At 49.2% G+C, this 15,406-nt stretch overlaps 1 protein-coding gene across 1 annotated transcript; it reads left to right on the forward strand.

The window, feature by feature from the left end:
- The first annotated feature begins 1,525 nt into the window (after nt 1-1,525).
- On the forward strand, nt 1,526-13,121 carry LOC134507731 (butyrophilin subfamily 1 member A1-like). Its single transcript, XM_063318581.1, has 9 exons — nt 1,526-1,538; nt 2,012-2,041; nt 5,886-5,906; nt 8,224-8,244; nt 10,178-10,260; nt 10,562-10,582; nt 10,773-10,785; nt 11,591-11,617; nt 12,332-13,121. The coding sequence occupies exons 1-9, from the start codon at nt 1,526-1,528 to the stop codon at nt 12,919-12,921; spliced, it is 819 nt and encodes a 272-aa protein (XP_063174651.1). The 3' UTR covers nt 12,922-13,121.
- Nucleotides 13,122-15,406: the final 2,285 nt, after the last annotated feature.

Consider the following 15,406-nt stretch of genomic DNA (forward strand, 5'->3'; position numbering starts at 1 on the left):
TTCCACAGCAAATAAAATGCAGTGTGAGGGCCTCGTTATGCTGGTGGCAAAGCAAGTCTATCAAGAGGAGAGAAGAGTGACAAAGGGAAGGGTGGGCAGACTATAGAAGCCTGCAGCAACAAAATACTGCTTTATCAGTGACCTTTTTGTAAAAATCAGAGGTGCTGCTGAAAGCAGTGCAGGTGAAGCTGTCAAAGTTACCTCTGCAGAAGCAGCTGGTCAAACCCTGCCTTAATATTGGCCACTTTCTGAACCTGTAGGCTTTGCTGCGAAAGTTATGTCAACCAGCAGCTGCGTATCATCCATACTCCCATGCAGTGATGGGGCAGTTCAGAAGCTCTGCATTGTTAGTACCGAGATTAATGTTACAAATGCTACCGGGAGTCATTCCCGGTATCCAAGATGTCAGGAACAGTCTTGTTATGAATATTTTCAGGCAGCAACTAGGAAGAATTATTAATATCAGGAGCTCGATTCCTCAGGGTACGCTTTGTGTGCCTAAGGTACACAGAAGATACAAGAAGTCTCCTGTGCTGCACAAGTGATCAGATGGGCACAGCGTCCCTTTGATGTGACATTGGATGACATGGAAGAGATAGGGAATGACACAGAAAAGATAGGTGATGACAAGGAACGCAAGGTTTAAAGGACAGAGGAGAAATGTGGGATTTGGCCTCACTGAGGATTTTGTTCTACCACCTTTCACTGACTCTTACATTGCAGCACATCAGAAAGGATGACTACCTGGCTCCGGAATGGAAGAATGGGAATATTTTGTTCCCTCATTCTTTTCCTATGTATGTTCCTTTTTCTATCAGGTAAGAAAACCTCTTTCAAGTGGTCCCCTGACATTTTCCAGGCTAAAGAGACACAATACCTTTCTGTCACTCAAAGAAATAGCAGATGGTCCAACAGAGCCATCCCATCAGTGCTTGGCCACTTGTACAGCAAACCTAGTGGGAATCCACAAATCCCTCTGGGAACGGGTAAGCAATGTGACCTGGTCCAATGTGACCAGTCAGGTCATGGCTGCTTGGAGCTCTTTGCAGGCTACCTTGTCTTTCCTATCTGTGAGAGTGCCTGCTGAGGAAGGAGAGGAACACATTTGAGCAGACAGGCGTTCTTGGGGAGGTAGGAGAAACGCTGTCCGCACCATATGGAAGAGAAGGAAAACTTGGCATTTGCTGCTTCCATTTGGGCTCAAAGCAGCAAGGGTCTGCCTGCTTCCTTCCTCATGTACTTTCCTAGGCAAAGTGGTGGGATGTGGAGGAATGGGAAAGGCAAATGTTGGGCTTGCAAGCAGGTCCTCTTACTAGCTGTCACCTTTCCTACTCCTCCACTTTCTGCGGGGACATGAGCATCAGCAGGAAGGTCACCATGAAAGGAGCAATCCTGGCTCTGATCCAGTCATGCAGCTCAACTTTCAGGTGCTCAGGGAGCTCTTTTTCCCTACCTGCAAGCAAAGAAGGAAAATGGTCTAACAAACAATGCTTTTGTTAAAGGGGTAACAGGACAGCAGAGCAACATGGATAAACAAGGTAAGAGACAACTCCTTTGAAGACCATGAAGACTAACTGGCATGGTTTTCCAGGCCTCCTACTTCTGATGAGGTGTCTTCTATCACCTGAGTACTTCTCCCCCCACCATGGTGAAACTCTCCATTCAGAAGTGTCATGGACACGGCCCAGACCCAAGGGAAGGGTCTGGTAGGATGAGTCGTGGTTTTCCATCAGAATCTGGGGTTGGGGTTTCTGTCCGTTTTCTTAAGATGTCCCTTGCACGTGCTTGGGCCCCCATCCTGGTGTCCTATCAGCTCCCTATGAATTCATAATGGGCTGTAGGTTTAGGATCACCTTGGTCAGTAGCACGGCTCTTGACCATTTCCTCTCCTCCCTGATGAAGTGGCAGTGGGGAAGGCAGTGGCAGAGCACAAGTGATGTCAGGGCCTAATGACCAAGTGGCACATCTGTGAATCCTGTTTCCCCTCGCTCATCTTCCTCTTCTTTTGTAGCTTCAGAAGTTAACGGCAACTTTTTGAAAGGTAAATCCATGCTTAATGTTTATTTGTCATGTCTGGCTCACTGTGCTAGCAGTCCAGGCCTTGCCTGGGGAGGGAGATAAAGGGTGAGCTCTTGCTTGATTCACCCGTTGCAGAGGTCCCTCTGGTACCTCCAGTACCTTGGGCAGGCTATTTTCTACTAGTGTGGCATTTCTGGATGCTGCATAGAGTCTAGACAGGGTGAGAGGAGGCTCCCAGGGCACCTAAGAAAGGCTAGCCTTGGGATTCTCTGGTGGGGGAGCGACTCAGTCTTTGGGTGAGCACTGTGCTGTGACCAGGCCTTGTTGGGCTTTCCTTTGTCCCATTCTATCCTGCCTCCCTTGAAGTGAGCACCTCTGCTGGGGAAGAGAAGGGATGCAGGGATACCTCCCCTTTCCAGCACATTCCCATACTTTTCCACATATATACACACATACATATATAGGTGTATATCTCTCTCTATTTAAATATACACTTTAAACTCTACCGTAGGTCATTGGGTAGAGAAGCTTACCAACCCAAGTCTAATTCTGCCACTCTCAAAGCACCTCTGGTTCCCCAATGAAGAGGCTGATCACGAATCCTTCATCTCTTTCACTTCTGAGTCCTTTTTCTTCTTTAGAAAGCTTTGCATGAAATATGCTTTCCACTGCTATGTTTTCAGCATTTATCTTAGAAACCAAAACAAAGCTCATAAAATGGTTCTTCCTTTGATCTGTCTGTGCCATTTTCTGAATCAGAAATGCTGTATATGCCTGTAGTCACATGATTCCTGGGGTCCTTTGTTATAAAGACAGTAATTCATGAGCACATTCCAAAAGTGATGTTCTGTTGAGCCACCTAAGAGGCTGGATCATCCACTTAATTCTACTTCCATGAAATGCTAAATACAATTATTTTGAAAAAAATGCAGGTTGGTCTTCGCCATCCATTTTACTAACAGTTCTGGCAGTCTTAAACATCATCTTGACCTTGGCAGTACCCTGGATTGTCTCTAAACAGAAAAAGAAAGGTAAGATATTAATGGAATCCCCTTGTAATTCTTAGTTCCTTCATATCAAAGAAGAATTCAGTGATTAGCCATAGTCAGCTAGGCCCATGCCCTCAACATCAAAGCCACCCATGACAAAGGCATGACAAAGGGCTGACAGCAGCCTTGTGCCCTTCTGGAACACGAGCTGGAGGCAAAGAGCAATATGCAAGGAACCCATGATAGGAGCCAGAGGATGGGCTCTGACATTGCTTGCTCTTGCCTTTGACATGTCTCCTTTTTCACGAGCTTCCTCACTAAGTTTAGAAAACCACCACTTTTGTTTGACTGGCTACATTATAAAACACCTACACTTTTTTGTTTGTACCAGAGAAGACACAAGCTTGGCATAAATTCCCTCCAGCACACAGCCCCACAACTATGCTGTGAACAGCAAAAGAGTCTTCTGAATTTAAAGAATCCTCAATTTAGCTTTTGACAATTAGGCTTTTGTGAGAGCAGCCTCAGAGAATGGAATCATTATTTCTGATCTGTTCTGCTTTGTTCTCCCTTCCAGATGACCCCGTACAAAGGTTGGAAGAAGGTAATATATGCTAAACAAATGTTAAAAACATGTGTCAACGAAACAAAAGGCAAAGGTTGACACGTAAAACTTACTTCTGACTGCAGGTCAAACCTGCTGCAGGTAAAAAGGAAAAAACCATTAAAAATATTTAAACATAGACGGCAGTGAGCTTTAGATGGGAAAGATGCCACTCTGCTGTTCCCAATTACGCTGCTGGACATTTTTTACATGGCCAGAGTCAGTGTGAAACTACTTGGCTCTCACATAGTTCTTCCTCAAGGCTGGTGCTTTTCACGCAGCAGAATGACTCTAGCTGAACCATGCTAGTTCCCAGCTTATGTGAATGTCATGTGTCTTCGTCCACCATCCTGCCATTGACTTTGTCCCTCTAGGCAGGAGAACCACAAGGGTGGTGGGGCAACAGGCCAGAGAGTGCAAACAGCCATAAAGCTGTAGACATTGGGAAGTAACGGCCACATGGGCACTGTAATAGCAGTTGTGGGGAAGGGAGCTGTGTGAGTGCCCAGAGCCCACCTAGGTGCAGGCTGGGATTGAGAAGACTCTGCTGCACCTCCTAAATTGGCCAAGTTCTCCCTAGGTGATAGCTAAGCTTACTTATATTATAATTTAAGGTCACAACAATCGATATTTTTAAATGCCTTTTATTTTACAGGGCACCCCCTTTTTGATGAAGGTAAATGATCAGTTCTCCTTACAAATCACCCCTCCATGAGTATTCTTAAATATGGGGGGGATATCTATAAAGAGCTATCACCCTGCCCATCTTTTTTTGTGGGAGCACAGGGCATTTATTTATGCAAATGAGATATATTAAGATCATTGGTAGGATTTACCAAAATGGGGATAAAAAGGTGATCTGTGATAGCTAGAAGACATGGGGAATGGGACACTTTGGGAAGAAAGGCATCTCATTGAGAGTCCCGGAGACTTCATTCAGAGGTGCTATGGTACTTTGAGAACACGGAAAGTATTACACTGTTAGTCCCCCAGACGGGTGGCTAATCTTAACCCTGTCAAGCTGCATTTCCTGGCAAGTCCTCCCTGTTAAAGAACCAGTCCCATGAGCTTCCACATCTCCATTCCATTCCTGTCCAACTCCCCAGAACCTCTCAACAAGGTGAGCCAAATAAATCAAAAGGTAAGAAGTAGGCTTTGTTGGTTGAACCCCTTCTGTAAGATCTCTTTAGCTCTGATGAGTGTCCATGGAACCTCGCATTGCTCTGCTGCTTGTCTCTGGCACCAAGAAAGTTTCCAAAATAAGGACGCAGTGATCTCAACAGTAACTCAAGTGGGGAAGAAATACCCTTTGTTAGTGGGTACCATCCTTCACAGTGGCATCGTGCACTTGTAGGTGTCCACTCCCTTCAGTCCATCAGTGCAGTGTCCTTGGAGTCCCTTTAGCTTGTGCGGATTTTCAGGAAACCAAGGTGAGGAATTCAGGTGTGTCTGGTGCTGCATAAAAGGCTTGCCCTTGAAGAAAGCTAATGTAGGAAGGAGAGAAGAGGGAAGGAAAGACATAGAGAGAAGAAGTGAAAGGGAGGGAGGAAGGAAGGAAGAGAGAGAGATAGGGTAAGTAGGAAGGAAGTAAAGAAAGGAAGGAAAAAAATATCAAGCCAAGGATGGCTGGGCCTCAGCACACACTTGCACTAGTCCATGAAGACATTTGACATCTTGGGGGGATCCCAACTCCACCAAACACCTTCCCTGGGGCTTCAGGGGATGCATCCCCCTCCGGCTCTAACTGCCCTTCTCCTTTCCTTTGCAGGAAAACTTCAGGAGAAGATAGGTGAGTGCTGCCTGGGGTGTGGGAGGCTGCTTGTCCATGGAGGGCAGGGTGGGAAATGGGAGCACTCGGTTTCCCTGGGTCCAGGCTTCCTCCCTTCCAGCCTCCAGCCTGAAACAGAGCCTGCTCCTTGCCTCCCTCATGGCCCCTTGCCCTCCGTCCACCATCCGGCACCACTGCTCTGAGGTGGCACCTTCAATGGGAATGCACAGGGGAATGAGCTGTGCTTTAGGAAGTGGTCTCGTCCTTCAAGCCAAGCACTGCTGTGTGCTGCAGAGGGTCTCCAAAGTGTCCAAAGAAGCTCGTGGGGTCCCGGAGAGGCAGGCCAGAGGGGTATCCTGTTGTGGAAGGGTGTCCCTGATGAACCCAGGCCATACCCTTCCAAGGGAGAAGAAAACACTAGGGCCCATTGTCTGAGCCCTCCCCAAGAATAGCCAAGCAGCCCCAGAGCCTGTCTCTGCTCATGCCTGTGCCTTTCCTTTTCTAGATCAGTTCCGGGAAGAAAATGGTAAGTTCTTGTTTTTTCCTGAGAAATCACCTTCCTGAGAGAGACGGCCCTTGCAAGAGGGAGCCACTGGTGTGCACGGGCCCTCTGCAGAGGGACGGCAGAAGAGCATCTATTCTTCTGACGGGCATCCCAGGCAAATCCAAACGTCCTTCCTTTCTTTCTTGTGGTCTTTGTCGTTACAGAGCAACTGCAGAGAGAAAAGAGTAAGTGACCTTTCCTTTCAGATGCTTCTGAGAACACACTCAGCTGCTGAGATGTCTAGCAAGTACTGACTTGGCTCAGGAAAGCTTCCTGACCCCACCGTGTTGTGCAGGGGAAGACCCTGTAGCGTTAAGGAATGCTTTGCAAGAGCTGAGGGAATGATGTCCAGGGATCTGGCTTGGTCCGTGGGTGCATGGATAATCGTGCCCTCTCAGGCTCATGGAAAAGGCAGTGGGAAGAGAGGTCGCGTGATGGCAAGCCTGACATTGAGTTGGACGAGGCATGTTTACGAGCAATGCCTGCTGTTATACCTGGGCACACGCAAACCCAGTCCAGGAACCTCCAAGGCCTGTGTTTCTCCCAGCACAGGTGCCTGTCCAAAGTGCGTCCGTGCCTTGCTCCTCTCAAAAGCAGGACTCCACCCTTGCAGAGGGCATGGTTTCCCATATGTCTATCTGCGTTTCATGGCGATGTCCCCCTGCTAAAGAGCCTACACCTCCCTACCTATGCCTCTCACCGTCGTCTTGGGCAATGTCCTTCCCGGAGCTACAGGCTCCTTGCAGATGGTTCCCTTCACCTCCTCTTGGGCCTACTCAAGGAGCCCATGGCCGCAAGGGGCCATGGCATGTCCTCCAGCCTCCCGCGCAGCTGGAAGCTCTATGCTAAAGCCTGTCCTTATCTCTTGTGAACTCGACAGCCCACACATGATCACTGGATGCGAGGTGTGGTTCTCTCAGCCTCTCTGCATGCATCAGTAGGCCATGCTTCTAGAAGCTCAAGTAGCACCTTGCACTGCAGATGCTGAGAGCTCATGGTTGGCTTTTCTCCTGCAGAGCCACTTGGCTCCATGCTGGGCTCATGCCACCACGTTCCCCTTTTGCAGATGCCTTTCCTCCCAGGAACCATGAAGGCAGGCAAAGGAAAGGCAGACCCAGCAAAACACCCAGCTCTAGAGCCCAGCTGGGGACTGAGCCTTACGCGATGTCTCTTTACTAACTGCCTTTCTCCTTCCTTTTGTAGCCCAGGTGGAAGAAGAAAAGGGTAAGTGGTCTTTGCTATCTGGGGTCTTGCCATTCTGCAGGGAGAGGTCCTTCAAAGAGGGACATGCTGGTTTCCATGGGGAAAGGGTCTCTCCATGTGGGCCACGAGTGTGGTGTCCTTGGGGTCCCAGCAGCAGGTGCCTGTGTTCTGGCAACCCAACTGAGGCCTTCAGCTGTGGCTGGTGTCTGCATAAAAGGCTTGCCCTTGAAGAAAGCTAATGTGGGAATAAAAGAAGAAATGAGGAAAAGAGGGAGGGAAGGAGAGAAGGAAGGAAGGAAGACAGGAAATACCAGTGGGGTGGTGGAATTTCATTTTCAGTGTGGACCGAAGTCACCTTGTGTGAAGTCTTTTAATTTGAGCTGGGTGGCCTTTGCAAGTTGTCTATGTTCTGCTGTGAGGCAGCAGCACCCTCAGGTTTCCAAGGATGGCTGGGCCTCAGCACACACTTGCACTAGTCCATGAAGACATTTGACATCTTGGGGGGATCCCAACTCCACCAAACACCTTCCCTGGGGCTTCAGGGGATGCATCCCCCTCCGGCTCTAACTGCCCTTCTCCTTTCCTTTGCAGGAAAACTTCAGGAGAAGATAGGTGAGTGCTGCCTGGGGTGTGGGAGGCTGCTTGTCCATGGAGGGCAGGGTGGGAAATGGGAGCACTCGGTTTCCCTGGGTCCAGGCTTCCTCCCTTCCAGCCTCCAGCCTGAAACAGAGCCTGCTCCTTGCCTCCCTCATGGCCCCTTGCCCTCCGTCCACCATCCGGCACCACTGCTCTGAGGTGGCACCTTCAATGGGAATGCACAGGGGAATGAGCTGTGCTTTAGGAAGTGGTCTCGTCCTTCAAGCCAAGCACTGCTGTGTGCTGCAGAGGGTCTCCAAAGTGTCAAAAGAAGCTCGTGGGGTCCCGGAGAGGCAGGCCAGAGGGGTATCCTGTTGTGGAAGGGTGTCCCTGATGAACCCAGGCCATACCCTTCCAAGGGAGAAGAAAACACTAGGGCCCATTGTCTGAGCCCTCCCCAAGAATAGCCAAGCAGCCCCAGAGCCTGTCTCTGCTCATGCCTGTGCCTTTCCTTTTCTAGATCAGTTCCGGGAAGAAAATGGTAAGTTCTTGTTTTTTCCTGAGAAATCACCTTCCTGAGAGAGACGGCCCTTGCAAGAGGGAGCCACTGGTGTGCACGGGCCCTCTGCAGAGGGACGGCAGAAGAGCATCTATTCTTCTGACGGGCATCCCAGGCAAATCCAAACGTCCTTCCTTTCTTTCTTGTGGTCTTTGTCGTTACAGAGCAACTGCAGAGAGAAAAGAGTAAGTGACCTTTCCTTTCAGATGCTTCTGAGAACACACTCAGCTGCTGAGATGTCTAGCAAGTACTGACTTGGCTCAGGAAAGCTTCCTGACCCCACCGTGTTGTGCAGGGGAAGACCCTGTAGCGTTAAGGAATGCTTTGCAAGAGCTGAGGGAATGATGTCCAGGGATCTGGCTTGGTCCGTGGGTGCATGGATAATCGTGCCCTCTCAGGCTCATGGAAAAGGCAGTGGGAAGAGAGGTCGCGTGATGGCAAGCCTGACATTGAGTTGGACGAGGCATGTTTACGAGCAATGCCTGCTGTTATACCTGGGCACACGCAAACCCAGTCCAGGAACCTCCAAGGCCTGTGTTTCTCCCAGCACAGGTGCCTGTCCAAAGTGCGTCCGTGCCTTGCTCCTCTCAAAAGCAGGACTCCACCCTTGCAGAGGGCATGGTTTCCCATATGTCTATCTGCGTTTCATGGCGATGTCCCCCTGCTAAAGAGCCTACACCTCCCTACCTATGCCTCTCACCGTCGTCTTGGGCAATGTCCTTCCCGGAGCTACAGGCTCCTTGCAGATGGTTCCCTTCACCTCCTCTTGGGCCTACTCAAGGAGCCCATGGCCGCAAGGGGCCATGGCATGTCCTCCAGCCTCCCGCGCAGCTGGAAGCTCTATGCTAAAGCCTGTCCTTATCTCTTGTGAACTCGACAGCCCACACATGATCACTGGATGCCAGGTGTGGTTCTCTCAGCCTCTCTGCATGCATCAGTAGGCCATGCTTCTAGAAGCTCAAGTAGCAGCTTGCACTGCAGATGCTGAGAGCACATGGTTGGCTTTTCTCCTGCAGAGCCACTTGGCTCCATGCTGGGCTCATGCCACCACGTTCCCCTTTTGCAGATGCCTTTCCTCCCAGGAACCATGAAGGCAGGCAAAGGAAAGGCAGACCCAGCAAAACACCCAGCTCTAGAGCCCAGCTGGGGACTGAGCCTTACGCGATGTCTCTTTACTAACTGCCTTTCTCCTTCCTTTTGTAGCCCAGGTGGAAGAAGAAAAGGGTAAGTGGTCTTTGCTATCTGGGGTCTTGCCATTCTGCAGGGAGAGGTCCTTCAAAGAGGGACATGCTGGTTTCCATGGGGAAAGGGTCTCTCCATGTGGGCCACGAGTGTGGTGTCCTTGGGGTCCCAGCAGCAGGTGCCTGTGTTCTGGCAACCCAACTGAGGCCTTCAGCTGTGGCTGGTGTCTGCATAAAAGGCTTGCCCTTGAAGAAAGCTAATGTGGGAATAAAAGAAGAAATGAGGAAAAGAGGGAGGGAAGGAGAGAAGGAAGGAAGGAAGACAGGAAATACCAGTGGGGTGGTGGAATTTCATTTTCAGTGTGGACCGAAGTCACCTTGTGTGAAGTCTTTTAATTTGAGCTGGGTGGCCTTTGCAAGTTGTCTATGTTCTGCTGTGAGGCAGCAGCACCCTCAGGTTTCCAAGGATGGCTGGGCCTCAGCACACACTTGCACTAGTCCATGAAGACATTTGACATCTTGGGGGGATCCCAACTCCACCAAACACCTTCCCTGGGGCTTCAGGGGATGCATCCCCCTCCGGCTCTAACTGCCCTTCTCCTTTCCTTTGCAGGAAAACTTCAGGAGAAGATAGGTGAGTGCTGCCTGGGGTGTGGGAGGCTGCTTGTCCATGGAGGGCAGGGTGGGAAATGGGAGCACTCGGTTTCCCTGGGTCCAGGCTTCCTCCCTTCCAGCCTCCAGCCTGAAACAGAGCCTGCTCCTTGCCTCCCTCATGGCCCCTTGCCCTCCGTCCACCATCCGGCACCACTGCTCTGAGGTGGCACCTTCAATGGGAATGCACAGGGGAATGAGCTGTGCTTTAGGAAGTGGTCTCGTCCTTCAAGCCAAGCACTGCTGTGTGCTGCAGAGGGTCTCCAAAGTGTCAAAAGAAGCTCGTGGGGTCCCGGAGAGGCAGGCCAGAGGGGTATCCTGTTGTGGAAGGGTGTCCCTGATGAACCCAGGCCATACCCTTCCAAGGGAGAAGAAAACACTAGGGCCCATTGTCTGAGCCCTCCCCAAGAATAGCCAAGCAGCCCCAGAGCCTGTCTCTGCTCATGCCTGTGCCTTTCCTTTTCTAGATCAGTTCCGGGAAGAAAATGGTAAGTTCTTGTTTTTTCCTGAGAAATCACCTTCCTGAGAGAGACGGCCCTTGCAAGAGGGAGCCACTGGTGTGCACGGGCCCTCTGCAGAGGGACGGCAGAAGAGCATCTATTCTTCTGACGGGCATCCCAGGCAAATCCAAACGTCCTTCCTTTCTTTCTTGTGGTCTTTGTCGTTACAGAGCAACTGCAGAGAGAAAAGAGTAAGTGACCTTTCCTTTCAGATGCTTCTGAGAACACACTCAGCTGCTGAGATGTCTAGCAAGTACTGACTTGGCTCAGGAAAGCTTCCTGACCCCACCGTGTTGTGCAGGGGAAGACCCTGTAGCGTTAAGGAATGCTTTGCAAGAGCTGAGGGAATGATGTCGAGGGATCTGGCTTGGTCCGTGGGTGCATGGATAATCGTGCCCTCTCAGGCTCATGGAAAAGGCAGTGGGAAGAGAGGTCGCGTGATGGCAAGCCTGACATTGAGCTGGACGAGGCATGTTTACGAGCAATGCCTGCTGTTATACCTGGGCACACGCAAACCCAGTCCAGGAACCTCCAAGGCCTGTGTTTCTACCAGCACATGTGATTATCCAAACTATGCCTGTGCCTTGCTCCTCTGAAAAGCAGGACTCCACCTTTACCAAAGGCTATGTTCCCCATATGTCTAGCCTCACCTTCCCCATCTCCGATTCATGGCATTGTCTCCCTGCTTAAGAGCCTGCTCCCACCTACCCATGCTTCTCACCATCCTCTTTGCTACCAGGGACCATGTCCTCTTTCCTCTCTGTGTTCATGGTGTGTTTAAAATATTTCTGTGAGACCCATCACTTGAGTGGCCCACTGGCTTTTCCTCTTTGCAGGATGAGACAGGCTTGTGATGTGCTTTCTGACCTGTAGAAAAGACATGCTGCTGCAGAAGAGTGTGCTCATCTGCCAGCATCATAGATCGTGTGTGATCTCGCTGGACCCGTGGTCTTGCTGGTAAATCCACTCAATGCCTCCTTTGTTCACTTCCCACAGAATTTCTGCAGACACAGCAACACAAAGGTAAGAACAGAACCCGTGCTGAATGCCATCTCCTGTTGCCTGAATGCAGCTCTGGAAAGCATGTTCCTCCTTCACAAGGCGCGGTTCAGATGACTTCTGAACAGCAAGAATTGTTTCTTATTCTTTCTCTCATTCATTCGCTGCCCAAGAAGCTTCACAAGCCACTCTTGGGGTTTCTTAGAGTTAAAGAAATATTGTTGATTCCCAGAAGAAAAGGGTAGGTTTTAGCAAGGAGACCCTCATTTCCAGATGCCTTTGGAGCATTTCTCCTGCTGAATATACACACACCTGCTGTATTTGCATCATGCAGACTTGGTCCATGGAATTTCTCCCCATACTAACATGCAAGCAGATTCTGTGATTCTGGTTTTGCCCAAAGAGGAGGTGTGTGCCAAGGCACGGTTGTTACCTTCTGCTCACCTCCCTTCCAGTCCACCCTGATACTACATGACATCTTCAAGGAGGTGTTTTTGAGTCACTTTTCATTTAGTGTGTGCTGGCCACACTCTCAGCATGCCATAGATGAGAGACAAGGGAGATGGGAGATTTGGGAGAGCAGAAGCTAGAGGTATCCTGGGCAAAGAGATTGCCTCGGATGCATCAGAGTGGAGAACAAGGGATGGCAAGGGAACCAATGGGAGGGTACACATAATAGAAAGTTCCACAAAAGTAGCCACCATGTTTTTTACTACTTGAGTGACTTGATCATTGCAGTGGATGTCACGCTCGATGCTGACACGGCTCACCCCAGATTGGAAATCTCAGACGATGGGAAGAGAGTCAAAGATACTGGCACCATCAGAAAAGTGCCCAGGAATCAGAAAAGATTTGATTCCCACACTTTTGTGTTGGCAAAGGAAGGATACACATCTGGGAGACACTACTGGCAAGTGGATGTTGGCAAGAGAAGAAGCTGGGCCTTGGGCATTGCCCGGGAATCCGTGACTCGCAAAGGGACTGTGACTCTGACCCCTAAGAATGGCTTTTGGGTCATAGGGTGTGCAGATGGGCGAGAGTATTGGGCCCACACAGACCCTTGGACCCCTTTGAGGGTGAATGGGAAGCTGCAAAAGGTTGGGATCTTCCTGGACATCTCAGCCAAGAAGATGACGTTTTACAACGTCCATAAGAAAGCGTCTCTGTACACTTTCACCATGGGAGGTGACAGCAGCCAGGAAGAGAAGTTTTTTCCTTTCTTCTCAACAGGCCCTGCTACTACAAAGCCTGACGATGAGCCTTTAAGAATAACGCAAGTGTTGGATGATGATGAATGGATGAATTGGGAATGCATGGTCAATGTCTGAATGAAACACAAAGCCTGAGATTACACTGCACTCTTATCAGACCCCTGCTTTTTGCCACCAAATCAAAGTTGAACAGATCTTTCATTTAAGAAGCTTCCTCCATTACTTTTTAATCCTTCCATGATCCAGTCAAGAAGAAGACGACCTATACTTCAGGCTACAAGTCACTGGGTAGAGAGGACCTTCAGTTCTTCTAAGCACTCATGGAAAGATGGATCCTCAACGCAGGAAGTGAAAACAGTCGTGGGTTTTGTGTACAGAAGCTTACATCCGGTGTCAACATGAGCATGAAAAGAGTTTTGTGTCAGTCACTGAAGATCCCACTAAACATTCATGGTGTGTTTGTGCAAAAGTTGATCGCTGTTCTTGGATGGGAAAGCTTTCTGATGAGCCTTAACCAGTCTTCCCAAGAATACCTCCCACTTCGGTTTGTGCATGTTCACCACTCATCAGAGATCCTTGTATGTCAGTTGGAAGAAGCAGGTGCCTCCTGGAGGCAACATGCCTGAGTTGACATCAGTGTTGCTTGTGGAGTTGCAGCAAACCTTTTAATTTGGAAATGGTGTCAAATCTACTCCTATTCTCCTGGTTTTGGTATGCAGTTTGAAGGATGTTCAGGAAGATCTTTAGAGCATGAATATCTGCCCCTTTCTTGAGAGTAGGAACAGAACTGATATGTAAAACTCAAGGTAGATGAGCTTTCCATGTCACTTAGTTTGCAGTCAGACTCTCCTGCCTGTCCTGCCACTTCTGGACTCATGTTGTCAGGCAAATGCCTTTTCTCTCCATATTGAGCCACCACTGAGCACTGAACCAGGATCCTGGCAATACAAGGTGAACACCATCGTGGACTGCGAGAGGGAAAGCAAGCAAGACAGCAGGACATTTGCATACATCCTCAAGAACACAGTCATGTTCAATGCCCACACAAACTCTCTTTTGCATGGTTCTCAGAACAGGCTCTGGCGCAGTGAGAATGTCTTTCCCTTCATCTCTGTTGGGGCCTACTGCTGCTAGGACACCAGATCCCAACGTGCCAGCAATATCATAATCAGCCCAGGAGGCACAAGGCATAGGACTATAGGCCAGGAGGCTGGAGAATCCTTGTGCTCAGCCTCAGCTCCTGGTTGGTGGTGATGGCAAAGTGGCCAGAAATCACCTCTCTCCCTAAGCATTTCAAATCCCACCACTTTCATGACATGGAAAAGCCATGCTTGGAATAAATGCTCACTGTTACGAAAGTTAATCTTCCAGTCAGGATCAAAGAAGACACGCACGGGTACGACGGCAAGCAGGGAACCAAAGACGTCTGCAATGAGACTGCTAGGAAGCATTGGATTACAAGTTCTGGTAAACCTCATAAATATGAAATACTGTCAAGGAAAGCTGATTTAATTGGAAAGGCTTTTGCAAGGAGTAACAAAGAATTTAACTTTTGGTTCAGGGTAGTTGCAGCCTGGAGGTATTCTCTGTCTAGCTAAGGATGGCAGTGCAGTTGGACTCAGTGAGCTTTGCTTAGACTTAATAATCTGGAGGGTCTTTTCCAACCTAAATGATACTATGATTCTATAAGCAGCTGGGAAGTTACAGTGCAGAGACACTACACCATGTATCATGGCTTGCTCTTCTTTCAGATTTTGCCATTGTACCAATCCAATTAAAATCATTTTGGCATGTTATTCATGTAATCAGGATTCTAAGTGGAAATAAACATGGCTTTTTTTTCTTGTTTGATTTCTCTATTTTATTTTTTTTTTAAGTGGATGAATGACTCAGGTTTACTGTAACTCTGGTGTCAATGAGAAAGAGGAACAGTGGCCAGCTCCACTGACCTCAGTGAACCTCTTCAGAGTGCAGGTTCTGGTGGGTTTTCATCCCCTTACCCTATACAGGGGGTAACTCAGGGATACCGAGGATACTCAGGTTTCTCAGGGATAACTGTACCAGGCATCTGGGGGAGCCACCAGGTTGAGTGCCATCCGCACAGTGTCTGCAGGACCAGTTTGAAGACACTCCATCTAAAATGGTACTGGAGACCGGAATGTAAGTGTACACATTTATTTATCTCACTTAAGCATGAAGATGATTAGTGGCTCTATAGATTCCCACCGGTACCCGAAAGATGTGTATGAGGCTGGCAGATGGGGCACACAGACGGTTTTGAATTAGTGACAAGCTTTGTGCAATGGAGCCCTACTCTAAAATGGAGTTCTCTTTGTCTCTGTGCCGAATCCTACCCTGAGATTTAAAGGGCAGGCTCTTCTGAACTCAAGAGAGAAGTGACCTTCCTGAAACCAACTGACACAAAGAAAGAAAGGTGTAGAGGCTGAGAAAGTTGTGGTTGTTCAGCCTGGAGAAGAGAAGGCTCCGAGAAGACTTTATAGTGGCCTTCCAATACATAAAGGGGGCCTACAGGAAGGCTCTTTATCAGAGAGAGTTATGATAGGACGTGGGGTGACAGCCTCAAACTGAAAGAGGGTAGGTT

This window comes from Chroicocephalus ridibundus, chromosome 27 (genome assembly GCF_963924245.1).
Source record: "Chroicocephalus ridibundus chromosome 27, bChrRid1.1, whole genome shotgun sequence".
Classification (NCBI taxonomy): domain Eukaryota; kingdom Metazoa; phylum Chordata; class Aves; order Charadriiformes; family Laridae; genus Chroicocephalus; species Chroicocephalus ridibundus.